Source organism: Pantherophis guttatus, chromosome 10 (genome assembly GCF_059756535.1).
Source record: "Pantherophis guttatus breed Tessera chromosome 10, ASM5975653v1, whole genome shotgun sequence".
In the NCBI taxonomy this organism is placed as follows: domain Eukaryota; kingdom Metazoa; phylum Chordata; class Lepidosauria; order Squamata; family Colubridae; genus Pantherophis; species Pantherophis guttatus.
Window position 1 is genome coordinate 15,368,752 of NC_142072.1, and position 27,411 is coordinate 15,396,162.

Here is a 27,411-nt window from a genome sequence, read left to right on the forward strand (position 1 = left end):
CTTTTTTTCAAATTTATATTTGCTGATAAAGAAATAAAGGGAGACTGGTATAGATCTATTTCAAGCTATTTAATTCTCATCAGCTAGCCAGACCCTTATTCGGATTTGAACTTAGGCTGCCAGCATATTAGGCAGTTGTATTAACCTCTGAGCCACAAGTTCTCCTCCCTTTATCAGCTTGAGCCAGGGGAGAGATTAAGTGTTTTTCTATGGAAGCACCTGGTCTACCCCAATATAGGAGGGAGCATACTGCTTCCCATGCACTGCTTGAGGGCTCCTGGATTGGAGCTCAAAGGCAAAAGGGAAGCAGTATGATCCCTCCCATATTGGGGTAGACCAGGTGCTTCGATAGAAAAACACTATAGAGAGAGTGGGGGGAAGAGGGAGGGAGGGAGAGAGAGGGTATCCTTAAAATCTTAATGGAAAATAATATGTGGAATTACTCAACATTGAGGTCCATTTAGCATAATGGACTTACACTTTAATAAGTGTATCTTTGATTGCAACTATAATTTGGGTTAATATTCCTAAGAGTGTCAGCTTTCAGGTTTGTAAATGAAACATAATTCAAAAGCAAGAGCGATTATATTCAATAAGACTTCCACTCTGCCTTTGGAGGGATACTGTAGTATGAAATCAAAATGTTTGCAAATGTATGCAGTATTAATAGAATAACAGAGAGCCAGCTTGGTTTAGTGGTTAAGGCCCCTGGCTAGAAATCAGGAGATGGTGAGTTCTAGTCCTGCCTAACCCATGAAAAAGAGTTGGGTAGATTTGAAACAGTTCCTCTGTCTCAGCCCAGTCTATCTCACAGCATTCTCGTTGTTGTGGGGAAAATAAGAGAGTTATGTATATTTGCTGCCTTGAGTTATTACTAAAATAATAAAATCAGGATTTTAAAAAATCAAACATGTCTAGGATTGTGCTATTACTCCAATAAACTAGAAGAGATAAGGCAACACTATCGTAAATACACAAGGAAGAATCTCACTGCACAATGTATTTGTTCTGGGGCAGGAAAACAAAAACAGAAATATTTCTTGCAGTGATCCAAGTTATTGACACATGCAAGAAGAATCTGGCATCTGTATGTCATTTGTGCCAAGTTTAAAATCTGGTCAACAGATATTAAAATGTCATTTGAAGCAAAAGGCTTTTAAAGAGAACAAAGCTTAAATGTGCCAGTGAGCTGCCATTAAGTTATTTTTTTTAAAAAATAAAATAACATTAGTTGCCTAATGAGTACAAACTTACCTGTGTTTAAAAGGCAAGCCTTGCTAACTTTGATAGAATTTATTTGTAATAAATGCATATTATTTAATTGCATGCTGGTCCAAGATTGTAATAAAGGTTATAGTATGGCAGTTAAATTTTTTAATATAGTAATCTTCAAGATTTGAGGGAGAAACATACACCTCCAAGGTATCTGCTATAAGATTCAAAATTTAAATGTAGAATATAAAAAATGTTTATTATGGTTATATTCAGATAACATGCCAACCCATGGCATAATCTAAACATAGTTTGCTCAATAATTTGTCTGGATTTGCACAATAGATTAATCACACAGACTGAGTCCTTGATAGGGTTGACAATCTGTTTGAAAATTTGTGGTTTGGGGCACTGTGTGAGCAGTCTTATTCTTAATATAGAATCAGCCTAAACCACAAAAATTACCATTATGGTAATCTCCAGAGAAGACCACACAAACCCATGAATCTGTCTTCACTTTTTGCTTTGATGACATTGATTCACAAATCAATTTAAGAATTGCAGGTAAGGTGGACTATTCTGTTCCTGCTGTGCATGCCTTGGTGACCTTCAGCTAGACTCCATCGTATAAATACCCTGGAAAAGGATAAGTGGACATTTCTGGCTTAATATCAAGGGCCAAGTTGGATTGGATGCTCACTTGGTCTACATTGGCTGCTGACTTGCTCTGAATTGAAAACGCTGCCCTATACTTTAAAACCTACGGAGTGTGGTATCATTGTGTTTGAAGATGTCTTCATCCTATAGGAAGCCTATGTCGTATACTGGATTTTTTCTCTGTGACATGCCACCCTTGAAAATATAGCTGGCAATGAAGAAACAGGGCCTTTTTAGTAATTGTCATTGTTCAGTGAGTTCATTCTCTATCCCTTTCTCTTTTAATGGAACGCCAGTATTCCTTCCTTCCTTCCTTCCTTCCTTCCTTCCTTCCTTCCTTCCTTCCTTCCTTTTTAATTGTCAGGGAGGGAGTTCACACTTCCCATTTTCTGCCTTTTAAAAATATTTTTTCTTTAATTTGCAGCAATTGGAGTGTACCTGCTTTTATTATGTAAACTGTTTTGAAAGACTCCAGCGGCAAACATTGTTTGACAGGTGAAATAAATAAAAATAAACCTAAATGTTCAAGCCTTAAATTGTACAACCTGATCTTAAGTGGAGGTATGCAAGACTGCATCCTGTGGAAATTCTGAGTGGTTTGAAATGCTCTATGGTCCAACATGTATCTACTCAGGTAAACCAAGTAGGATGGGCTAATTAATTACATATTAGAACAGCTGTTTTATTCAGCCGAGATACAATTCAGTAGACTCTTACTTAGCAATCAGCATTTCCTAAAGTAAGGTGCTTACTTCTGAGTAAGCATGCAGAGGAACTGAATTGAACTGAATTGTAACAGCCTGAACCACAACTCTCTGCTACCGCTATCACTCCACACATGGATTTAAGAATCTTCCCATATTGCTTTGCTATGACTCAGCTGGGGCTAGAGATGTTTTTGTGAGTGACAAACAACATAGGTGTCTCTTCTTCCGTTCTGTTTCTGAGATATGCTAAGGAAACAAACATAGACAGATCATATGTGTATATATATGTGTTGGGACAGTCTTGTCTGTGGAATGTGAAAAACAAGTGCAGCGAGGGATTAAAGGGATAAAGGATATGAAGAGAGAGGCCAAAGGTTCTTTTCCTCGAATAATATTTGTTCATGGGGAGTGCTAATTCTAACTCATAAATTTTGTCTTCAAGATAGGGAATGCTTAAAAACCCACATTTCTGCAATCCCAGGAAACAAGTAAATCACCTTATAAACAAGTTTTGTTCTTGACATCTATCATTGTTTATGGATCACAGTTTGGTTCTTTAAAAAGGTTCTTCCAGGAGAAGGACAAGTTTCATGGTCTTCAGTTCCAGTTCTTAGGAATAAATTGAGGATAAGAGATGACCAGCTTTAAAAACAAAGGGTGGAATGAATTCCTGTTCATATTATAATTGTTCTAAGGTCCTGTGGGAATAGACATGTTTTACACAGGCTGCCTGAAATGAAACTAAGATAAAAGTTGGGTTAATCTTTTTATGTAGGGAATACCACAGTGGTGCTGAATGCCATAGAAAAGGCCCAGGAGAATGGGACAATCCATTAAATGGTTTACAGGGGGGGGAAAAGGTCCAGTATTTATTTTATTTCTATCTGGCTTGAAAAATGTCTGGGTGAGTAATAAGATAAAGCAACACAGTACAAAAAGAAAAAAGAAAGAAAAATGTAAAAGATGTTAACAAGGCACCAATAACAACGAAGAGCCAAAAGCATCCTTAGTCAAGATGGTGTTAACCTTTTGGTGATATTGGGGCAGGATTGGGCCATCTGTATTTTCAGGGAGCATGTTTTACAGAGAAGGTGGCCTTAACAGGCTAGTTGTTGATCGATACTCTATGAACCTTACAAGGAGGAGACCAGTGGTGGGTTGCCCCCGGTTCGGACTGGTTCTATAGAACCGGTAGTAAAACCGGTGGGAGGCTCCGCCCACTGACCCTGACGTCATCAGAAGCGATCGCTTGCGCAGAAGTAAGGCGCGTATGCATGCATGCGATCCCGTTGTGAACCGATAGTAAAGGTAAGTAGAACCCACCCCTGGAGGAGACCTTTTACAAGTCTTTTGTAAATAAATGGCTGAGTCCTAGCAGTAAGTAGCATATCTTGGAGCTGTATTTTATTGATTTGGAAGTTTAGTGGAATTAGCAATTTAGCATCTCAAGAATTGGGATTATAGGCAGTGGTGGGTTTCTCCCGGTTCGCTCGAGCCGGTAGTGGTGACGATGTGACGTCACTGAACCAGTTCTCTTTGACTGGGAGCTGAGCCCTCCCACTCACCCCCACGTTATTCCTACCTTTATTTCTTGTTTTTTAGCCCAGCTGATGGGCGCGGCAGAGTGAATTGCTGTGCATCAGCTGGGCAGAAACCTAACGCGTTTGCACGGAGCGCAAGTTTGGTGTGCATGCGAGCCAAGCAAGCATGCGCATGGCAATCACGCGCAAAGCGTGTGCGAGAAGAGAACTGGTGGTAACACCTGTTGGAATCCACCACTGATTACAGGTAGTCCTTGACTTAAGACCTCAATTGAGCCCAACATTTCTGTTGCTAACTGAGACATTTGTTGAGTTAAGAACTTTTTGTATAATTTTTATCTTTTTATATTGAATAAAGTTTGTTTTTAAATCTAAAAAAAAAAAGAGAGAGACATTTGTTGAGTGAGTTTTGCCCCATTTTATGACCTTTTTTGGCCGCAGTTGTTAAGTGAATCACTACAGTTGTTAAGTTAGTAATATGTTTGTTAAGTGATTCTGGCTTCCCCATTGATTTTGCTTGTCAGAAAATCACAAAAAGTGATCACATGACCTTGGGACACTGCAACCGTCATAAATATAAACCAGTTGCCAAGCATCTGAATTTTGATCACATGACTATGCTGCAATGGTTGTAAATGTGCAAAATAGTCATAAGTCACTTTTCTCAATGACATAACTTTGGTCACTAAATGAACTGTTGTAAGTCAAGAAAAGAGCCTTGGTGGCATAGCAGACTAAAGTGCTATTAAGTAGCATCAGCTGCGTGCAATTACTGCAAGTTCAAATCTCACCAGGCTGAAGGTTGACTCAGCCTTCCATCCTTTCGAGGTAGGTAAAATGAGGACCCAGTTTATGGGGGCAATAAGCTGACTTTGTATAAAAAAAGAACACGGCTTTGGGGGGGCCCCCAAAAGCCCTACTAAGCAGGTATATACAAAAGTATGAAGGCTATTGCTTAACGCATTGTAAGCTGCTCTGAGTCTCCGGAGAAGGGCGGCATATAAATCGAACCAATAAATAAATAAATAAATAAATCAACTACCTGTATGTTATGCTGGTGTGGTATTGAAGATTCATTCCTAATGTTTCGGACCTGAATTTCATTATGAGAGTGCCACATTTTGCACTACTATATCATGAAGCTAATCCATGAATTCTGGATTTAGCACTGGTTAAAAACCGTGTTTCACTGGTATAACATCACTTTAATATTTGCTGGGTTTCCTCTTCTACCTCCCCATTTTTTAACTTTTTAATCTCAGTCAGTTTAAATATATTGTTTATCAATGGCAACCTTGGATTAAGGTCCCCCCCCCCAAATATAACTGGATTGGCAACATTAAACAAAATGCAATCATCTGCTTTTATTAGCTCGTGACTCATCAGATTGAAACTCTCCTGAAGGTGGATATTTACAGATAGATTAAAAGGTAATTGTGAGCTGCTAAAACAAATTTAATTCCAAGAAAGTACAGTCAGATAAGTATAGTCGGGCATTTCTAACGAGATTAAGAAATCAATCATCATTTTTTTTAAAAAGGCACAAAGAAGCCATAAGTGAGAAGCTATGTTTAATTTTTTACCATCTGTACTCAAGGAGGATGTGTTTAAATGAAAAGAAGTGCAATGTGGATATTACCTAATTTAAGATTGATCTTCTCTCATCCCACCCTTTAGTAATTAATAGAAGATGCTGGTGCATTTGCGGTGGGGTACCCAGCGGAGGAGAATGGGGCGGGGCACCCAACCCCGCTGTTGGGATGGGATGGTCAACCTGATCTTGAATAAGAGGGGTTGATCCTACTTAATACTTGGAGGGGGGAGTTGGGGGTTATCCACAAAAACAGGGCTGTAAGTTAAGACTAGAAAGATGAGGATGCATTCTGAATTAGTGGCAAAATAAATTGGTATTGTAGGAAGTTAGCACCCACCCCTTTCCTAGAAGAATGAAATATTTTGGGAAATATTCAAAAGGCAGAATATTATGTTTCCCTGGATGAGAAATGGAGAAGCATGTTTTAAAGATAAAGCAGCTCCCACCTTCCTGCCCCCCACCCTTTGTTAATGGGCCAGAGGCAGAAACCCAATCCTTTGTCAAAGGACCATCATCTGCAACACAATAGAACCCATCTAGCAACAGAAACTCCCCACATGGCACCTGGGAAGATTACATCAGCCAGCAAGGCTAGCTAAGACCCCCCCATCCCCTGGGAGTCTGACAACCAATCAGGATACTCTTTCTGGGTCCCAGGAAGTTCAAAGCCAGAGAGGGCATAAAACCCGGGGACTCGCTGTATCTCGCCCCTTTTTCTGTTCAGGAACTCAAACCATGTGATCCTGTCCACCATTAAACCATCTTTCCAAGCAGTCTCCATGTTTCCAGTGTCTTTTTCCCCACTTGGAGCTGAACCCAGAAGGATATTTCTTCCTACAGTATCACTGTTAAGTGGCTGGCAGGAACACAAGAGCTGGGTTTCACCTGAAGGCACATTACACTCCTACACCAGATCTACTTTCAAACATGTCTTTTGTAGGAGCAAAGAATTTCGGTGAAATTCACAGAAGTGGAAAGCAATAGGCGTGCATTTCCCTAACAACAAGGTGGTCACGGCCTTTGTGTGTGTGTGTGTGTGTGTGTGTGTTAATGCCTTCTTCTTCATTAGACAATTCTCCACCCCTTGGATCCCAAGAAAAACATCAGGAGCAAAATCCTGGTTTGTGTGTTGAAATTGGAATGTGAAGGCAGGAAGAGGATTCTCAAGTGATGGGAAGAAATGTAACAGAAAACAAGAGCAACCATGGCCTTCTCCTTGCCCCCTCTCATCATTAAATTCCGTTCCAGAAACATTAAGGACAAATCTTCAAGCAGCTGAGGATGCTAGAAACACAGAAGCCTCGTCGAGGAATGGCCAAGTGTGTTTTCGTATGGCACTTTTGCAGTAGAAATATGTGAAAAGCCAGTAAAGGAGAGCGAGTAAGAAGGAGGATTGAAAGATTTGAGTATAGGCAGAGGAAAAGAAAGATAAAAGGGGGGACGGGACTAGAAACTGGCCTTTAAATAAATTCATGATGGGCTCAAAAAAAAAAATAAAAAATAAAAAATAAAAAATGAGAAAAGCAGTTCAGACAATGTTTGTGAAATAAAAAGTGAACATAGAGGATTGTAGTTCGCTGACAGCCTTGTTAGAATACTGCAAAGTCAGCTCCACATATTTCAGTGGGATAAAATTCCAGAATGTAGGGCTTTCACCTACAGGCTGCAAGGATCAAGATGGCATCAAATAAAATGAATTCTTTGGTAATATCTTGTGATCATTTGGAACTTGTGCCTATCGCTGTATCAGTGTACATTGGCCAGGCTGCTATTTCTTGAGAGTCCCAAGGAATTTCCTCAGAAGTGTAAGTTACACAAATCTCTGCAAGCAGTGCAAAACTATTTTGTCTCTTTCCAAAATAAGGGTGGGTGTAACTGTTCCATTTTGATTCCAGAAAATCATGGTTAGAAGCAACAGCAGCAATAATAAAATGCTACTACTTGGCTTTTGCCTTTCCCAGCTACTCTGACAGTGTTATGTCTGGGCTGCCAAATCCCAGATGACCACCAGATGGCCACCAAGAATGAAAATTTGCTCTTTCTCTTTGGCGCCACCTAATGGTTATGTGGATTGTTGCAGCTTTGACACCGTTCGCCCTATTTTAGCTTGCGCTTCATTTCAGCAGGAGAAAAGGATTTCTAATCAGGGCAAGGCCCCATAACAAGTTCTGCTTTGTGATTTTTAAGAGCTCTACGCAGCACAGTCCATAAAGCAGAAGCTGTAACTAGTATTTCAGTGCCTTTTTTGGGGGGGGGGCTTTGCCCAGCAACAGCCTTTCTCTATATATGAATCAAGCCAGTCTGCCAATTAGAGCAACATGCCTCTGTATCTTGCCTTCCTGCTTTGCAGCAGAGCCAATGAGTGAGCAGTTGGGAGCAGAGGAGGGGCAGAGGAAGACCCCAGCTCTATGGAGAAAGGTGGGCTTTTCCTCCAATCTGGGCAAATCTCACTGCAAAGGGATAGTGAGTGGTGTGTGCCTTTGGGTACAAAGAAAGGGGCAGGGGAACGGATTTGTGGTTTAGCTGAAGTTGGCTTGTCCCAATGCACCTTGAATTCTTACTGTAGCTGCAAGGACAGAAAAAAAGGCCCCCTCCTTCTCTCTCTCTCTCTCACACACACATCTACCTAAGAGCTATTTTTAACCACAGTTCACCATTACTCAACAGTGGCTCAATAAGGATTTACCAACATAGCTGGAAAAAGAACTTGTTGAACCAGTTGCTGTTGTTGTGAACTGTCTCAGGGAGATTGTCGTCGAGCAAGGTTGAATTGTTGGGGAGGGGGAGAAGGAGGAAATGAGGTCTTCTGGCACCAGATAAGATTGTGGACTAGGTATTTATCCTGACTGTGCTGTTTTAAGTGAGCCGTTCTGGTGGGACCTTTTGACTGGATGCAAACACATGGATGCATTGCATAGGAACACTCAGGGGGCAAGGGATAGCCAACACTTTGGCTGATCTTGAAAAAGTGAAGGAGGATTGGAGCCGATTTCAACTTGGATGGAAGTCAACAAAAAAATTCCAAGGCTAGAAATTAAAAAAATATGTCAAAAGGAACCATGGAAAATCACTTCCATATGATTGTTGAGGAAACTACAGGGATGTACCCAAAAAGTTATTAGGGGCCAAGTTCAGCTTGATAGGTTTCACCTGGAGTGGAGTGGAGTGGAGTGGAGTGGAGTGGAGTGGAGTGGAGTGGAGTGGAGTGGAGTAGAGTGGAGAGTGGAGTAGAGTAGAGTAGAGTAGAGTAGAGTAGAGTAGAGTAGAGTAGAGTAGAGTAGAGTAGAGTAGAGTAGAGTAGAGTAGAGTAGCTTTATTGGCCAAGTGTGATTGGACACACAAAGAATTTGTCTTTGGTGCATAAGCTCTCAGTGTCCATAAAAGATATAAGTGATGAATCACGATCATAGTCATCATCAATACATTCATCATGAAATGTAAGATACATCACTTAGTGAGTTATATGATACTAAATAAGAGATAGGTGTGTGCATATGTATACACACACATAAACATACAGATGTATACAGAATTGCAAACACTTTGAAAGAACCAAACAAGGGTTTACCAAGGAAATTATCAGAGACCGCTTGAGAGTGGAAACTCTTAACCACAAGCTCTCCAGAAGCTGAAGCGGATGCCAACGCAATGGCTTCTAATTAATGTGCATTACGCTTAGCCATAGTTTCTTTGGTTTTGACTCTGAGCAGTCTGTAAGCCCAGCTATTTCTCACACACCAGCTCTTTTATTTGGTAAACCATGGGTTATGGTTTAGCTTGATATAGGAATCCAGAAAGAGGAACGCTAACTTTATAAGGCAGCCTTTCTTGACCAGATGTGTGCCATATATGATGTTCAGCAGCTCCCATAATCTTCAGCCAGGCTGTTCCAAGTCACAACAGCTTCCTCTAGGTTAGTATCCTCCAGGGGGGCTCTTTGACAAGTCTCATCATGCAGTTAGTAATGCCCACTGATCGTGCTCACTAGAGATACTCCAATGTTCAAGACTCTACACTGGGGAAGTCTGTTTAGCACAGGGGTCTCCAACCTTGGCAACTTTAAGACTTGTGGACTTCAACTCCCAAAATTCCTTTGCTGGCTGAGGAATTCTGGGAGTTGAAGTCCACAAGTCTTAAAGTTGCCAAGGTTGGAGACTCCTGGTTTAGCAAACCATTTTCAGAAACCAATTCAAAATTAAACAGTTGATTATACATTGATGAGCACATCAATATGTTTGCACAGATTTATGTCGGTAGTACATTACCATACATATTCCTTTTAAAGGAAAGTGCAGTTTATTAAATTTCAGCTGCCCAGCTGCACAAAAGCTTACTGTTGTCACTTCACAGTTCCTCCACTACCTACCACACACTGCGTATGTGAATCAAGTTTAAAAAGAGACATCACCTCACAGAAGAACTGGCCCGTTATAAATATCAGCTTCCTAGAAGTTAAACGCCCCACATCTAAAATGGAAAGGAATGATCTGATTTCCACATCCATCCTGCTCATTCAAGTAAACAGGCATCTGATACAGGTCCTTCTATCTTGTCCTGGCCTCTGCTTCCAGGGTCAGCATGCTCTGTACAATGGATATACGGGCCTGCAGGAGACGGGTCCTTCCTAAGGATCCGGTATCTTCCCCCCCACCCCCGTCGATCAGAAAGGTCAGCGGTTCGAATCCCTAGTATAGGTCTCCTGTGTGAGCAGAGGGTTGGACTAGATGACCTCCAAAGGTCCCTTCCAACTGTTACTGTTACCTCTCTCTCTCTCTCTCTCACACACACACACACACACACATACACACAGAGAAAAACCCCAGCTAGCTTTTGGCTGGGAAGTTTGGGAGTTGAAGTCCATGTTCAGCACATTTTGCTTCTTCTGGAAATTCTGTGCAAGGAGCTAAATTTTGAAGAATGGAAGTTCCTTTTACTACACTCTCTTGCAATTGTTTTTTTTTTTAAATAACACAGCAACTTGGGTTGTTGAACCTTAAAGGGGGAGTATAAATAATGAACATAAAACGAACAAAATTAAAAAAAAATGTTAGAAGGGGAATATCCGAAGTGTTAAGTATCATTCTATCCCGAGTGCCAAATAAAGCTAGGTGAAATATGCATAATTGTCATACGGTGATACCATGTATTGGTGGTTCATACAGCTGCCTTACTTAGGAAAAAAACAGTGGCTGAATTCACAAAATGCTTTTGATCTGCTTACTCAAACTATTCGTGTTTTGTATTCACACCACTGTCCAGATAGACAGGGTTTGCACAACGCACTAAGCCACAAACAAATCTAACCAAGCTTAGCTTCTGCAAAACAGCTGCTAGATCTATAACTCAGCTTTAAGTAGCTGAACATATTGCATGGACTCAGCCATGGAATAGTTGCTATTTTCTGCTCTACACGGAAACACTGCAGGAAAAGTTTCCAGGCCTTGCTCTGGAGAGGCTCATCTACAATAAATGAAGGGGGGGGGGATAAACTTTTATTTCTTTTTGTGATTGTCTTCTTCAATTTCCTTATCAATTCATTATGTTCTGCACTGTGAATTCTTGGCTCAATCATGCAAACAGAGAAACTGGAACAGACCATTTAGTATCTTAAAAATATACGAGCTTTCCTTTGAAAAAAAATACTTCTACGACAAGTGCTGGCAATGAATACATGTGGCATATGTGCAATGCCTAATAAAGTGTGTACCTATAGACTTTATTCTATATAATCTTGCTGTGAATGGTCCAAGAACATCTGTTTTTTATCGTTTCAGTTCCGAGCTCTAGGTTGTGACTCACTTGAAGCAAGAACCAGGGAGTGGCCATTGGCTAAGCACCTCTTGGCCTTGAGAAATCTCTCAAGAGGGCAGCAAAGAAAAAAGAAAGCGTAACTTCTAGATCGGGGGTGTCAAACTTGATTTCATTGAGGGCCGCATCAGGGTTGTGTTTGACCTCGGGGGGGGGGGTCAGAGTGGGCGTGGCCAGCTCGACGTCACTCGTGTCAGAGGCGCCTGTTTGTGGTCCGAGCGCTCTGCCAGCGAAAACGGGCTCCCGAGCTCCGTTTTCACTGGCAGAAGCACCGCAGGCCAATGCTTCACTATTTCCAGGGTGGCCCCCGCGGGCCAGATCTAAGCCCCTCGCAGGCTGGAGCCGTCCCCCAGGGCCTTGAGTGTGACACCCCCGTTCTAGATAGTTTGCTACTTTGGAACTGTTTTTTGCATTCAAGCTATAATACAAGATTAACATCAATTAGGGGTCTGCAAATGAAAACTCCAGGGTGGTGTTTTAGGATTTAATACATTTTGTTATTTCTGTTCTGTATGCCCAGTTTGCTTATTGCAATCTTACCCATAAGCAACACACCCATCTCTTTGAAAGGACAATGTTTGGACTCATCAGTGGGACCAGCATTCTGCTACTGGAATTGTGTTATGCAGTTCCAATGTGAAAGCTTCTGAAGAACGTCTATTTTCCAGACCATTTTAAGAAAGACCCGAGAGATGGGGAATAGAAATCAGTACCCTGGCGTCCTTTGCTTTTTCTTGGATCTTTCCTTCAATTTCAGAGGATGACCTGCTTCAGAGCTTGAAAAGCCCAGTTAAGACCTCAGAATTGGGCAGAATGGTCACACTCTAGAATTTTTTCTCTTTTAATGACCCTATAATCCCTTGCATTGGGGTGGAGTTGAGGCCATTGAATGGAGCTGAGAGTTTCCTGGCTGGACACTCTTCCTGATGCCTAGGCAGAGTTCACAGCAGATATTTTCTCTTTGCACACAAGAGAAGTATCTGCTGCTGCCCAAGGACCGAACTCACAGCCTCCCGATTGTGAGGTGAGAGGTCCACTTCTAAGCCACCATGCGGCTTGGTCACACTCTAGAATTAAGGGGCACTATATTCCTTTAATGATTACCCCCCTATATTTTTTAATCTGCTGGATGACTCTCACACTTACCATTTCTTTGTAACAGGACAAGTCAGCTACTAGATAGTACAGTTGGAAGCGTATCCAGCAGACAGCTATTAACATGCATGCCATCCTTTCCCAATGAGCTCACCGCCCTAATCCTGCTATAGCAAGGGACAGACTGCAAAGCTAAGCAATAACAAAAACCCAGCTCTTGCTGGCTAATGCAACCCATCCTGTCACTGGAGGAGAGAGCCAGGGAGCTGCCAGCTGTGTGACAGGTGAAGAGGAGTATACCTTAGGTCAGGCATGATGGGAAACTGTAGCTTTATTGGCTCAGAACTTACAGAGATGAAGGAAGTTAATCAGGAATAGATTCCCCTCCCTACTAAATTAGTAGTTCTTTGATCTAATTCCTAGGTTCTGAAGATGTTAAGTAGAGTAGCAATTACCATCAATTGATTACTGTGTTTCCCTGAAAATATGACATGTCCTGAAAATAGGGCCAAGCCTGATTTTTGGGGTGGGCGCAAATTTCCCCCCTCCTCAAAAAATAAGCCCTAGTGAAGGGTTGGGCATGGGCAGCACAGAAGGCAGCCCTTCCCTTCCCCGGTCAGCTAATGGCAGCTGGGCTCCTTAATGGCAACCCGCAGATAAGCTGAGCTGATTGGGAGCTGCCTCTCGTTCTCTCTCTCCCCAGCATTCTTGGCGCTCGCCTGCCTCCCATCCATCCATTCATTCCCCTCGCCTGAAAACTCACACCCCATTAGCAAGAGAGCAGCTGCCCAGCACCTCTTGCCACTTGGTGCCCACCCAGCGGACACCTCCCCCCCCTCTGGCCAGGCAGAGCGCCATTCATTGACTGAGCAGTGTCCCAGGATCACGATGTGGCCGAAGCCAGTGAACACCAGGTCCTTGAGTCCACGTCAGCACCATCCCAGCACTGAGGATGGCTTCGTCTGCGGCTTCCAAACCCTGGCTGGAAGCAGAGAAGAGGCCGGTCGGGCCAGCTACCTGCTGCCAAGTCTTCCAGGAGCCAGGGCAACCGCATGGACCTGGAACCATAGAACGGACGGTGTCCATTGGGTAGGCACCAAGTGGCAAGAGATGCCGGACTGCTGCTCTCTTGCGAGCAGGCTCCTGAAGAGCTGGGCACAGGGACGTGAGGACACAGGCACAGCCTCAGGCAAAAAGCAGCCACCATGAGCACCCCCAAAATAATAAAGACTCCCCAATAATAAGGCCAAGCCCTTATTTCAGGGTTCAAAAGAAAATATGACCCTGTCTTATTTTCAGGAAAACATGGTATATACCGGGTTTTTTTGTAAATAAATAAAAGTTCCAAATAAATTTGGTTGAACCTGACTACTTCGTTGAATATTACTATAAAATGATTAGCACAGGGTAGCAGAATAAACAAACAATTCCATTCAATTAACATTAAGCAAGCATAAAATGGGCTTTAAAAAGTTACTGGATTTTATGTTAATTCATGTGAATTTAAATAGGCATAATTTTTCAAACAATTGGCACCAGCTAAAGAAGCTTTAATGATTAATGATTCTCTTCTGCACAAGATTAAAAGAGGATTTAAGTCAGGGCAATATTTTCCGCTCTCATTATTTGGTAAAATAGCTTAAAATGTCTTTTCGTCTAAAATTCTATGTTATTCCAAGCATCCCAATTTATTACCTACTTGATTTCGTATTTGGCAAGTTTCCTTCAATTATATACAGTGATAAACAGATTAGGTTGACCACAGAATATTAATAAAAACATGAGCGCGGCTTAGACGTACCCAATTTGGAATATTATTTTGTTGCTATGGAGTTAAAATGAAAAATGGTTACATATTAAAATAATAAAGGATAAATGCATTCCTCCCTCTGGATTTGATTAAAGTGATACTGTTTCACCTGAATACAAAGACATTAATTATCTACTATCTCAAAATCCTCAAATATTATTTAAGAAGTCTGGAAAGGTAGAATCTATTAATAGTGCCTGATATTTTCTTATTCTCCAATTATTCTCTTCTCAACTATGAGGATAAATTTACTCAGCACAAGGAATGGGAATTTCATAGAGCTGAAGATTATGCTGTTACTTTGAATATACTTTGCGAAAGGATTGGTCACAAGTTTTAAATTGGCTACGGATAATCCAAGTTCAGTCATTCTTATACAAGCTCTCTAAATCTCATCAATTAAGACCATTAATATTTGAACAATGATGTACATCAACTTCATTTAATGCCAACTTTATCAGTGATAAATAAGTTAAAAATGATAAATCCTCTTGAAAGTCTTTAAAAAAAAACTCTGAGACACTGATCTCAAGTCCAATGAGGCTTGCTCAAACTCTTTGCAATATAGAATTCCTTTTAAATCTATTTCAGTACATCATCAAAAAGTGAGGAAATAATCCATTAATGGCATAATGCTCCATTTAAGTGTATTTATTTTTTGGACTGTGTTAGTGATAGTAAAAACAAAATGGAAACAGCCTGAAGCAACCGTGAAAACAAGCAAGCATCCAACATTTCATTACGAATTCTGATTTTGGTTTTTTATCCACATTTCCTTAAGCATATAAATATAAGAAATGGTTGAACTTTTTTTGTCTTCACAAAATACTGGAAAGCTAAACTACATTTTTCAGAGGTATTTAAACATCATAAATTGTTCTTGCTAAAAAAGTAACCAAGCCACAAGTTTAGAAAACCTTACAATGAAGGATACGTTATATTCAAAGGTTGTCCTTTGTTAGCTATATTAACCATTGCCATCATCTGTAAAATATTTTGAACAGAACTGCTGGAAATAATTAAAGTGTTGGCATTTCTCCTTAAAATTGTGCTTTAAAATCCTGTTTGTCTATTTCATTCTATTTCTACATTTTTTATCTTCGTTCGTGAGAATAAAGCTCCTTAATTCTAAGGCATCAACCATTTGCACTAACTTCCCACAGAAAGATTTCGGGGGTCTTTTTTTTTTTTAAAGAAACAAAAAGCAAAAGCAAACAAAACAACCAAACCCAAAACAAATCTCATAAACCTTACCTGCCCTTTCCTGCAGTTAGGATGCACCATTGCACTTAATATGGCCAGGAACAGGTATAAACAGGTAAGAATGTCCCTAAGTTGAGACACCTCTTAATTACCTGAGTGTGACAATGTAGCTTTCTTGGCAACAATACAGAAGTGAGCTCCTGCTTTAGGGATGTATTTTAACTTCCCAGTCTAGTCTGCACACACCTGGGATTTTGTGATGGTCTGCCATCAAACTCCCATCAAGCTACACCTCTGCCTAGGTCAGAGATCAGCAACCTGCGGCTCTGGAGCCACATGTGGCTCTTTCATCCCTCTGCTGCGGCTCCCTGTCGCTCAAAATGTGCGTTACAACCACCAATGTGTGACACTTGCCAACATGTGATTTATTGAGCTTTTCAACCCCCAGTAGGCCAACCATGGATAAATCCAAGAAAAGAAAAGTTTCAGACGAAAACAGAACATTTAATTCAACTACATATGCTAGTTCTGTGGCCTCTCAGGAAATAGTCAGGCACAGGAAGGGTTTTGTGGCTCCTGGTGTTTTGTTTTCTGTGGGAAATGGGTCCAAATGAGTGGACCCATTAAAACCTTGAGTGTTTTACTGGTCTAGGTTTTCCGGCCTCAACCATAGTAGCCTCTATGAATCACCCGCTATGACTATGGACAAAGAACTGTTACTGCTAACCTATAATCACTCTAGGAATATGTAATTTCCTTTTGATGGCCCCCACAATCTACCATATCACACATTTTTCTTCATTTGGCTGGCAAAGGTGGGGAGAGCTACTCGTCTGTTGTGGACGTCCTGAAAGAGTAAGGCAATGAGGGTATGGATTTCCCTAAGGAGCTGTCATTTATGCCCTTCTATCATATATGTGTGTGGCTATCTGCTTAATTCATGAAACATCACTCTGGGCCTGGGGGTGTGGTGGGAAGATCTGGGCCAATCAGGAAATGTCACTGTCAGCTGTGGAAGCTTCATAAGCCAAACGGAGAGACTTTTCAACGGTAGGGCAGGTAGGTAGGAAACAATTCAGTCTATTAAAATCCCAAGCAGCTTTGGCCATTTTAAAGCAATAACAACAGTTACAGAGATAGGCAAAGAGGATTTAAGAGGACACGACAAACAATAAATCCTAATTATATAAAAAAAAAGTCTTTAATTTGCTACAGACAGTGAATTCCACCCTAGCACCAAAAGCTCTTTGTATTTTGTGAGGGTAGCAATGCCTAAAGGCCCCAGTTCAGAGAGAAAGAAAATAAAGCTTATTTTGTCTGGACCAATCCAGAAAGCCATACACAAAATATCCAAAGAAAAAGCTGCTGTAAGATTTCCCCCTTCCCCCAGATGCATATTTTAGCCTGTCTTTTGTACAAATCAACTTAATACATTCCAGAAAGAACAGCATCACGGTAAAGCACCCACTTTAATGCATGATTGAACTGTCACAACGAAGGAGGGGAAAAAACACACACCTAAATTGTTCCAGAAATATCATTCTCCTCTTAATTGGTTGGGGTGGGGGAAAAGATTGCTAAAAAAACAACCCTACTTAAATCTCTATGAATGAATTCTTCCTAAAAATATATATATATGTATATATATTAGGTATAAAAATTAGGTTCTATTTAGTATGCTCTTTCTTAGGCAATGGGTTCTTACCAAAAAGAGCAAAGAAGATTAAAAAATAAATAACCTGAAGTACAGCGTCAATTTCTGCACATGCTTCCCAGTTCAAAGTTGTCTTCCTTTTTTTTAAGAGACAGGCATCAGAAAATCAACAGCAGCACAGGTTTTGGCCTCTGATTTATATATAAAAAGGTAATTAATTCATCTCAAATTGCTGTGGGAGGCATTTCTTTGCAATGATTTTCTTCACACACACACACACACACAAATTCAATCAGCCTGGAGCAAACTGAAAACAAACTAGCAGCTTCTCATTGCTTTTGAACACTTACCATTTCCCAGAAAATTCAGCAAGGGACCAGAGCCGAAGAACTCATTGAATTCTTTTCATCTCTACCTTTACAGGCATTAAGAGTTCTCTCTCAGCACTTAAAGCCGTCTCATTTTCTTGCCAGCCCCGTAAACCTGACTTGAGGGTGCTGCCAAGGAAGTCAACATGATTGTTTTGTTTTTCTTCAGAAAAACTGCATAGATGTACACTTGTTACTAATTCACCCCATGTACCTGAAAAGTAATTTTAGACTACTTCTGATTCCTGATATCACTCCAAATGGACGGAGCTGTTGAACCAGCCTAAAAAAGCTGTGCTATCTAAAGAAGCATAAAAAACGTGAGCAAAACACTAATTCATAACCGCTGGCCTCCATATGAGTATATTCAATTATTCTGCCAAGAAACTCTTGAATTTTTAGAAGCTGGAGAGAGAATTGTTGATTGAAACTCGGTTCTCAATTTACAAACCTGTGAGAAAAAGTCTCAAGCTGTCCTTAAGAATTGAGGGGTGGAACACATCCCCAAATAGACAGAATTTTCATTTTAAAAAGGCTTTAAAAATTGTTTTAAAACTGGCTCTGGCCACTTTAGGTCTCTTGTGTAGTACAAAAGCAGAATCCTGTAAAGGATCCAATCAGCAAGGAGGCCCTCTTGTTTCATCAATCCCAAGGCAGTGATGGTAAAAATAGTTGGAGAGAAATATCTGAGCTAAAAAGGGCTTGTTCTTGAGCTTGGAGGACAGGAGGACCAAACCTCCCAATCGTTCTCATCACTGTACTCTATGTCAGGAGGAAGAGATTTTATAAACCAGCACTGGGGCACTCTATTGAATAGCCAATCTCAAAGGATTCTGTCATGCGCACGAGAGTAGCAATCCATGTGTGGTTCTGGAACCGTGGGGTTTTAAACCTCAGACGTCTTAGGGTAAGAGATCTGACGAATTTAAGGGGAAGTTATTGCTCCCGATTTCTCTGATTTTTTGCCCTTGGATAAAGCTGCAGCCTGCTTCAGGAGCTCTCGGTTCTTGGCCTGCAGGGAGAAAGGAAGAGAGGTGTGAATAAAATGTGCATTTCAGTGTGCTAAACCATGATTAACTACCCTGGAGTAAGCCAAAATGGCTGGATTTGCATACTGCTATGGTCTCTTGAATCAAACCTGATTTCGGGTGAATGAAGGCAAATATAGATATCCTAAGACTGTGATGGCAAACCTATGGCACACGAGCCATCGCTCCCGTTCAACTTTGCTGCACATATGCGCACTCCTGCCAGCCAGCTGGTCTTTGAGTCTCTGCCATGTATGCGTGGGGGGCGGAGTGTGTGTGGGGGAAGCACAAGCATGCAGGGGGGCACATGCGCATGTGTGGGGTGCGTGCCCAGGGCCACACGCAAATGCATATGGCGCATGTAGGGGGCTGCGCACGCATTGCATTTTGGGGGTTCGGGCGCCCTTTTTGGGCACTCAGTCCAGAAAAGGCTAGCTATCCCTGTCCTAGGATAATGTTGCAGGATCCAACCTGGATCAGTCACCAGGACCAGAGGTTTAATCTTCTGAATTTTTGGACTCCTACTGCAGCCCATCCTCAGGGAACTTCTCATTCTGGTGAGAGAGAAGTTCTCTGAGGATGGGCTCCAGCACGAGTCCAAAAGAGTGGAAGATTAAACCTCTGGTCCTGATGACTGACCCAAATTGGATCCCGATTCCTAGCGACCGCAGGAACAAGTCCATGCTGGCTGGGGAATTCTGGGAGTTGAAGTCCACACACCTGAGTTGCTAAGACTGGAAACACTTTCATAACACGGGACATTATAAACTGCAATGGCTGAGTTCATGCAATGCATTGAATGTCAAGCCAAAACTGAGGAAAAAAACCAACACATTTTGGCCCAACATGGTGTAGCAATCAAGTCTGCTGAACTGTGTGAATACTCGTAAAAAGTCCCTTAATGAAATCAAGGTTACCTGCAAATGTTCTGTAACTTCTTTGTGAGTTTTTTCCATCTGGTTCATTTTCACCCTCATTTGGGATTCCTGGTATTGCAGGTCCGCCTTCAGTTCTGTTATCTGCAAGCCAAAACAAAGCAAATAGGGCTGCTGAGATGCATTTGCACTGAAGTGATCTAATATAACGCCATCCCTCCCCAGGGGAACCGAGTACGTCAGTTCCAGGCTGAAGAATAACAGGTGGTGTTTTATTAACCTCTTAATGTTTTTTTTCTGGAAAAATGAAACAGGTAGCCTAGGTAAAGGTAAAAGTTCCCCTTGCACATATGTGCTAGTCGTGCCCGACTCTAGGTGGGCGGTGCTCATTTCTGTTTCAAAGCCGAAGAGCCAGCGCTGTCCAAAGACGTCTCCGTGGTCATGTGGCCGGCATGACTAAACGCCAAAGGCGCATGGAACGCTGTTACCTTCCCACCAAAGATGGTCCCTATTTTTCTACTTGCCTTTTTTACGTGCTTTCAAACTGCTAGGTTGGCAGAAGCTGGGACAAGTAACGGGAGCTCACCCCGTTATGCGGCACTAGGGATTTGAACCGCTGAACTGCCGACCTTTCGATCGACAAGCTCAGCGTCTCAGCCACTGAGCCACCGCATCCCTTTTATCCAGGCTAGCTGGGGCCAATTTCCTTCTGGTATCTTTCAGACGGGCAGAACACGAGCCATTTCCTTGTCTCTTTTAATACTACCATCCTGTTGAGAACGATGGACTTAAAATTTTAAACACCAGAAATAATTATGAACATAATATGTGATGGCAGAAAAGTAAAAAAAAAAAAAAAAAAAGGTGGAGTTTGGATTGCTTTGCCTCTCCAACGTACCTTAGTTCCATTTCTCTAATCTGTATTTTGGAGCGATAGTGAAAAAATAATCCATTTTGTTATCACTTTCCGGGAGCTGAATATTGCCTCTGTCCTTGGGCAGTGCATCATGAAATACGTGCACCCACACAAAAAGTTAAGAAGTAACAAGAGATAAAGAAATGGCTACATTGGTGATGCATGTGTATTTTGTTACAGTAAATAATTTTTGAAACACGTGAAATATACTAACACTGGAGCCTCATCCTACTAAATGTCCAGTGAAATAATGACACTATATATTTAAAAAAAAAAGAAGAAGAGGAAGAGGGAGAAAAGAACCTCAGATGAATGATGTTGTCTTCTACTGGATATTGATGACTATCAGCACTATTTGCTATTTTGGGTTGCTGTCCAAAGGAAGGACATGTTTATCTACCATGCAGATAAATATTTCAGCCAGAATATGTATCATTTCTGAGTGCTGCATCTCCCATGACTCTATTGAATCAATTAGTGCTGATTTCAATCCATAAACCCCTTTATGGATGGCTGCCTGGTTACCTGCAGGACCACACAATCCTAATTCAAGTCAACTTCAATCATGCTGGGACAAGTAGCCAGCTGTCCCTATTTTTGCAAAGCCCAGAAGTGTTATTTCATGATGGGGCAGGACCTCTGAAATCATCTCTCACTGGAGATTCATCTATCTCCAAAATTGTCTTCCAGAAAAAGCTGAAGATACAACTTTTCTGAGGAGCTTTTAAGGCCTAATGCCATGTATTGTGCTTAGGGTTTATTCTTAGTCCTGTGATTGCAGTGCGAGATAGATACCAAGATACCTGGACGGATGGCTGGATGGACGGACGGATAGATAGATAGATATGGATAAAATCAGCATTTTTGGGTGTATTATATGTCCTAAATAGAGTGGTGCGATGGCCTAGAGGTGGAGCTCTCACCTCACAATCAGGAGACTGTGAGTTCAATCCTAGGTAGAGGCAGATATTTCTCTCTCTGGGCACACTGAGAATGTATCTGCTGAACAAAGCTCCGCATTGGCGACAGGAAAGGCATCCGGCCATTAAACGCTCTGCTAGCTCCATTCAGTTGCCCAGACTCCACTCCGCAAGGGATTATGGGGTCTTTAAATGATGATGATGATTATATGTCCTAAATATGTCCCAAGAGCCTCGGTGGTGCAGCGGACTAAAGTGCTGTTAAGTGCTAGCACTTAACTGTCAGCTGCCTGCAATTAGTGCAAGTTCGAATCTCACCAGACTCAAGGTTGACTCAGCCTTCCATCCTTCCGAGGTAGGTAAATTGAGGACCCGGATCGTGGGGGCAATAAGTCAACTTTGTATAGAACAACACCGCTTGGGGGGGCCAAAAGCCCTAATAAGCAGGTATATACAAAAAAGTATGCAGGCTACTGCTATACTGAGTCTACAGAGAAGGGCGGCATATAAATTGGACTAATAAATAATAATAAATTAATTAATAAAATATTCCTATTTCTTTTTCGGATATTATTTACAACTTCTCCATCTTTCCCATACTATGGAGGACTATCACATTTTGTTCACGTTCAAAATGAGATAGTTTTGGTCATCTTTTGTAACGCAACATTTCAAAGCTTCTATTTTCCTGACTGTCATTTTGGTCCCTGTTCATATTTCTACCCCACAGAACAAAACACAAAACACAACCCAGTGTTTTATTTGTCTACCAATAATTTCCAGCTTTAAACATCAAAGTTTACTTGTTTTCTGGACAATTATCTTGCCTGTTCAATCCTATTCTTTTTTTTTTTCCATGTCGTGATTTCATCAGTCATATCAATCATCTCATTCATGATTTAAGAGGAAACAGGGAAAAGATAAAAACCAACTTCAAATGAAGCTAGACTCCTGGTAAATTCATGGACAAGCCCCACATTGTTTTCTTGGGAACAATATAGAAGAACAGTTTAAAAGATAAAATAGTAATAAAAATGATAGAGAGAAGAAAGGAAACAAAGACATCAAAGGAAGATTCTCCTCCCTGAAACGTGCCCTCCTGGGTTTCGACTGTGGCACCAACCATGACTCTAGGACAGGGACAAGGGTGTGACTGTGGTCATTTGTGAGTCACTGGTGGCCACTAGGCACAAGAGATTGCTGGATGTGAGACCTTCTTTGTGAGTTTGGGCCAAAGGGATCCGTGGGGATTGCTGCTCACTTACCTTCCCTCTCTGCACTGTAGCAGCATCTTTACTGGTGCTCCTAGACCAGTGATTCTCAACCTTCCTTATGCCGCAACCCTTTAATACAGTTCCTCATGTTGTGGTGACCCCCAACCATAAAATTATTCCTAAAACCATTGAAAATATGTGTTTTCCGATGGTCTTAGTCGACTCTTGTGAAAGGGGTCACGACCCACAGGTTGAGAACCACTGTCCTAGACTTTGACTGGGCTTATCAGTGGAGTTCCCCAGGCTTATGGTTCTGGGGGCTTAAATCTGCCTTCTCTGGGCCAGGGATCTAAAGTGGTGCAGAAATCCATGGCCACTGTGCACCTCCAACACCTCTGTTACGCAAGCTGCACTGGTTCCAAATTTTATTCTGGGTGGAATTCAAGGTGTTGGCTATTATTTTTAAGCCCTACATGACACAGAGCCAGGTGCTGCAGAACTGCCTCTTCCTAAGGATATTCATCAGTCCTATCAGGTCAAATAGGATGGGCATGTTAGCCTATTCCATTCCCTTAAATGTTCCTATCTTATGGGGTTTAGGAAGTGTGATTTTTCTGTGACAGCCTCTACCTATGGAACACCTTTCCTCTGAATTTCGGCAGTCCCCCACTCTCCTAGCCTTCCCAAATGCGGAATAGGGTGAGATTGATGAGAGGACGTAGTGATGGACTGCATGTGAAAGTTTAACTTTGGTGCTGGATTTTTAATGTTTATGGTTTTAATATTAGATAGATAGATAGATAGATAGATAGATAGATAGATAGATAGATAGATAGATAGAGATAGATAGATAGATAGATAGATAGATAGATAGATAGATAGATAGATAGATAGGATGGAGAGAGAGAGAGGGGGGGGGAGATGGGTGGATGGATGGATGGATAAGTTGATGTTGTTTTAACTGCTGGTTGGGAAGGCGGCTGTATGTATTAATAAGCAGAAAAAGAAATGATGATTTTTCTTTGCTTTTGTCAGATAAGTGAGTATGAAGTTATACTCAACCGAGACATTACTTCATAGATCACTTTCAAATGAAAAGACTGCATGGGTTCACCCTCATAGCATTTCCAGGCTTAGAGCAGTGTTTCTCAACCTTTGCAACTTTTAAAGATTTCTGGACTTCAGCTCCCAGAATTCCCCAGTCAGCAGCATAGCTGGGTTATAATTGCTAAAGTTGAGAAACACTGGCTTAGAGTCTCATTAAGATGCTAGAAGATCCTGACCCCTCCTCTTCCAAGTAACACTGGGCGAGCAGGACAGTGAGCAATACAGGAGAGTCTGCTGTAATGCAAAGCATCCCAGCGGGGGAGCTTCAAGGGGTTACCTTCTTTTCTTTCTCCAGGATCATCTGATCCTTCTGGTGCAGCATTTTCTTCAAAGTAGCGACCTCTTCCTTCAGTTGGGCTATGATGACAAAATGATCGGTGCCAGGGGAATCCAAGGCGAGGTCTGGAGAAAAACTGAAGGAGACCATTGGAGTGACTTCACTGTGCTCATTTACTATAACCCAATATCCATCGCAATGGATCCATGAAGAAGAGAGGGTTGGACCCATAAAGCTAGAAGTTGGGAAAGTAACCCTTGAACACTGGGCCCTGTCTAACAAAATGAAATTCAATGTAGAGAAAAGTAAAGTCTTACACTTAGGCAAGAAAAACCAAAAGTACACATATAGACTGGGTGAAACCAGGCTTAGTAATAGTTGAGGGGTGGCACGGAGAGGAAGGGGGTCAAGTTATTTTCCAAAGCACCCGAAGGCCAGACAAGGAATAATGGATGGAAACTGAACAAGAAGAGATTCAACCTGGAAATGAGGAGAAATTTTCTGACAGTAAGAACAATCAACCCATGGAAGTTGTGGGAGCTTTATGGAGGCTTTCAAGAAGAGATTGGACTGCCATTTGTCAGAAAAGGTGTAGGGCCGTGATGACGAACCTATGGCATGTGTGCCACAGCTGGCACGCGGGGCCCTCTCTGCTGGCATGCGCGCCATTGCCCAGATCATGTCCACTGCGCATGCACATGTGTGCCTCCCACTGGCCAGCTGTTTTTCAGGATGTGCAGGGGGCAGGGGCATGTGGGAGATGTGCGTGCATGCGTGGGGGGAGTGGCACATATGTTCCGGAAGTGCAGAAACGGGCCCATGCGGGGGGGTGGGGTGTGTGTGTGCGCGCATGTGCGGGGGCGTGCGCATTGCATTATGGGTGCCGGCACGCGCTATGGCACATGCACACGCTTTTAGCACCCAAAAGCCATCACTGGTGTAGGGTCTCCTGCTTTGGGGGGGGGCAGGTTGGACTAGATGACCTACAAGGTGCCTTCCAACTCTGTTAATCTGAAATCTGAAACCCTGGTTGCCATCCGTCACTGAGTTTTAACACATTTAGGGCATAATTTCCATACCTCTTATTCAATTGCTTCAGGGAGCCTCATTAAAAAAAAGTAATAACAACAACATAAATGAGTTGTGCTGTTCATGCCCATGTATGGTATCTGGTACAATCTTTTATTTCAACATCTGCTCTAAATAGAGACTTCTACTCTCTTCTAAACCATTTGCTTCTGCAAAGCAAAACTGTGTTTTGCATTTCTGTAACATGAGGTTACATTTCAGTAATGCACAGCAACTCTAACAGTCTAATAACATAATCCTGAAACTTGATGATCTTCACAAGACTTCATAAACAGGCATACTGAGTTATAGGCATCTAAAAGATGCAGGAAGGTTTCTGGTGTGGATTAAGAGTGGTTTCATCATCTTCAGGGAGCGGAGACAGTATTTCAGCAGAGATCAGCACCCGGAGGCATCGAATTCTCTCCAGGCAAAGAAAGGAACACGGAATAACCCATTTGACTCCGGACAGATGCTCCTATAAGTCAGCATATTTTTCAGAGTATAAGACTCTCTGGAGTATAAGACGCACATTCGTTTTTTGGGAGGAAAACAAGAAAAAAAAATCTGCCTCTTCCTACCAGCATTCATCGGTATTCATCTAGCTAGTGTCCTTGCAGCAAAGAGCAAACAGCCTAGTCAGCTTCAGCACCTTATCGCAGCCTGATTTAGCACGAACAGCTGATTGGTTGGATCGGCCTCCAAGAATACCGCCAGTCAGCTGTTCCGGGCTGCAGGGATTGCCGCCACGCATCACGTTTTTGGCCGAAAACGTGACGCGTGGAGGCCGAAAATGGCCGAAGACTGGGGGCCAGCGGGTGGGTAGGGTTTCGGCAACATTTGGTATATAAGACGCACCACAATTTTTACCCACTTTTAGGGTGGTGAAAGTGCATTTTATAGTCTGAAAAGTACGGTAACTGCAAAACTGAAAGCTTTTGCAATCTGGTCGTGAGTTGAGTGGTTGGGAGGCATGGGATTCCATCTAAGTTCACAGGTGTGGAACATTCAAAAATGAACAAAACAATCAGCCAATCTGCATTTCTTAATCACATTTTGCTATAATTACTGTACAGTCTGAGAGAGATTCCCTTTCACAACAGATAAGGACTTACCTTGGTGATTTTTGGCAGAAAGCTTAACAAGGGATGATATAAGGAACTTTAAACTGGATGAAGGGGAAAGTTATCTGGAAAAGATTAATTTTTCTACGACACTGCATTGCCAAAATTCTACCTGACTCAGACTTTCTGTGGGAATGCTGCTTGCTTTGCACTAAAAGACTCCCAATAATTGGTTGAATTTACAAAACAAATTTATGAAGATAACTTGGGTAGACTGAGTACTTGATGGTAACTATAGAGATCCAAATATGACGTGTGTTTGCAATTACAGCTTTAAAAGACATAAAAGTGAGTGAAGTTTGTTTATCTTCTTCAGCATTTTCATTTTTAAATAAGGGTGTAGGAAAAGAGCAGGCAGAGCTGGGGGTGGAATTAAACAAGTCATTAGCCTAGAATCATTACCTTCCCACAAATAGTCTAAGTCCAACTTCTCTAGAATTCTGTTGATCCTTATCTGGCACCCAATTTAGTACTAAACTTTAGTTGACTAGATTCTTATGTATAGGATTGAGCAATAAATCTTCTGAACTGCAATTTAACCTATGGTCCTGATTCTTTGTGCTTAACAGGTGGGCTACAAGATTAGAATAGAAGAGTTTCCTTGGAACAGCTGGTCAAGAAAGATGATAAAACAATTTGAGTTTACTTCAGACAATGTTTGATTAATTAGGAACTAAATTGGCCCAATCACTTGAATTCAAATGTACAGCGCTTGGAAAAAAAGATGGATGAAAGGCTTGATAAAATGGAAAATTCTACAAAACAAATGTCTGAAGATATAAATCAAGTTAATTTGGCTATGGTTTCAAACGCTGAGATGTTATCAAAGATACTTAGAAAACCAATGTTTAACAAGGCTTACAAAGAAGCAAAAACAAGTTATGAATGAACCTATAAAAATAAGGGAAGTTTCTGAAGTCATAAAAAAGATTAATCCAGGAAAAGTACTAGGACCAGATGGATTATTGGATTCCTATTGCAAATCCTTTGAGGATTAACCTTTAAAACCCCTCCAAAAATGATGAATTCAGATGCCAGAAAAGAGGCTAATGTAGCATTAATCCCTAAAGAGGGGCAAGATCTAACTCTAATAAGAAATTATAGACCAATGCCATTACTGAATAAAGATTATAAATGGTTGACAATGATTTTAGCAGATCGATTTAAAATAATTTCTTACCTATTTTTTTGTCACTTTTTTTTTCCTGCACTTTTCACTTTTTTAAACTTAAA

At 41.5% G+C, this 27,411-nt stretch overlaps 1 protein-coding gene across 1 annotated transcript in view; it reads right to left on the minus strand.

Moving 5' to 3' along the window:
• Positions 1–15,060: 15,060 nt before the first annotated feature.
• The window catches only part of FAM76A (family with sequence similarity 76 member A), a 32,897-nt gene continuing 20,546 nt past the window's right edge, over positions 15,061–27,411 (minus strand). The window contains exons 7-9 of the mRNA XM_034413609.3: positions 23,987–24,122; positions 19,595–19,696; positions 15,061–18,661 (exon numbers count right to left, since the gene is read on the minus strand). Of these exons, the coding sequence (XP_034269500.1) occupies positions 18,575–18,661; positions 19,595–19,696; positions 23,987–24,122 (325 nt within the window). The 3' untranslated portion in view covers positions 15,061–18,574. The remainder of the gene's footprint in view (positions 18,662–19,594; positions 19,697–23,986; positions 24,123–27,411) is intronic.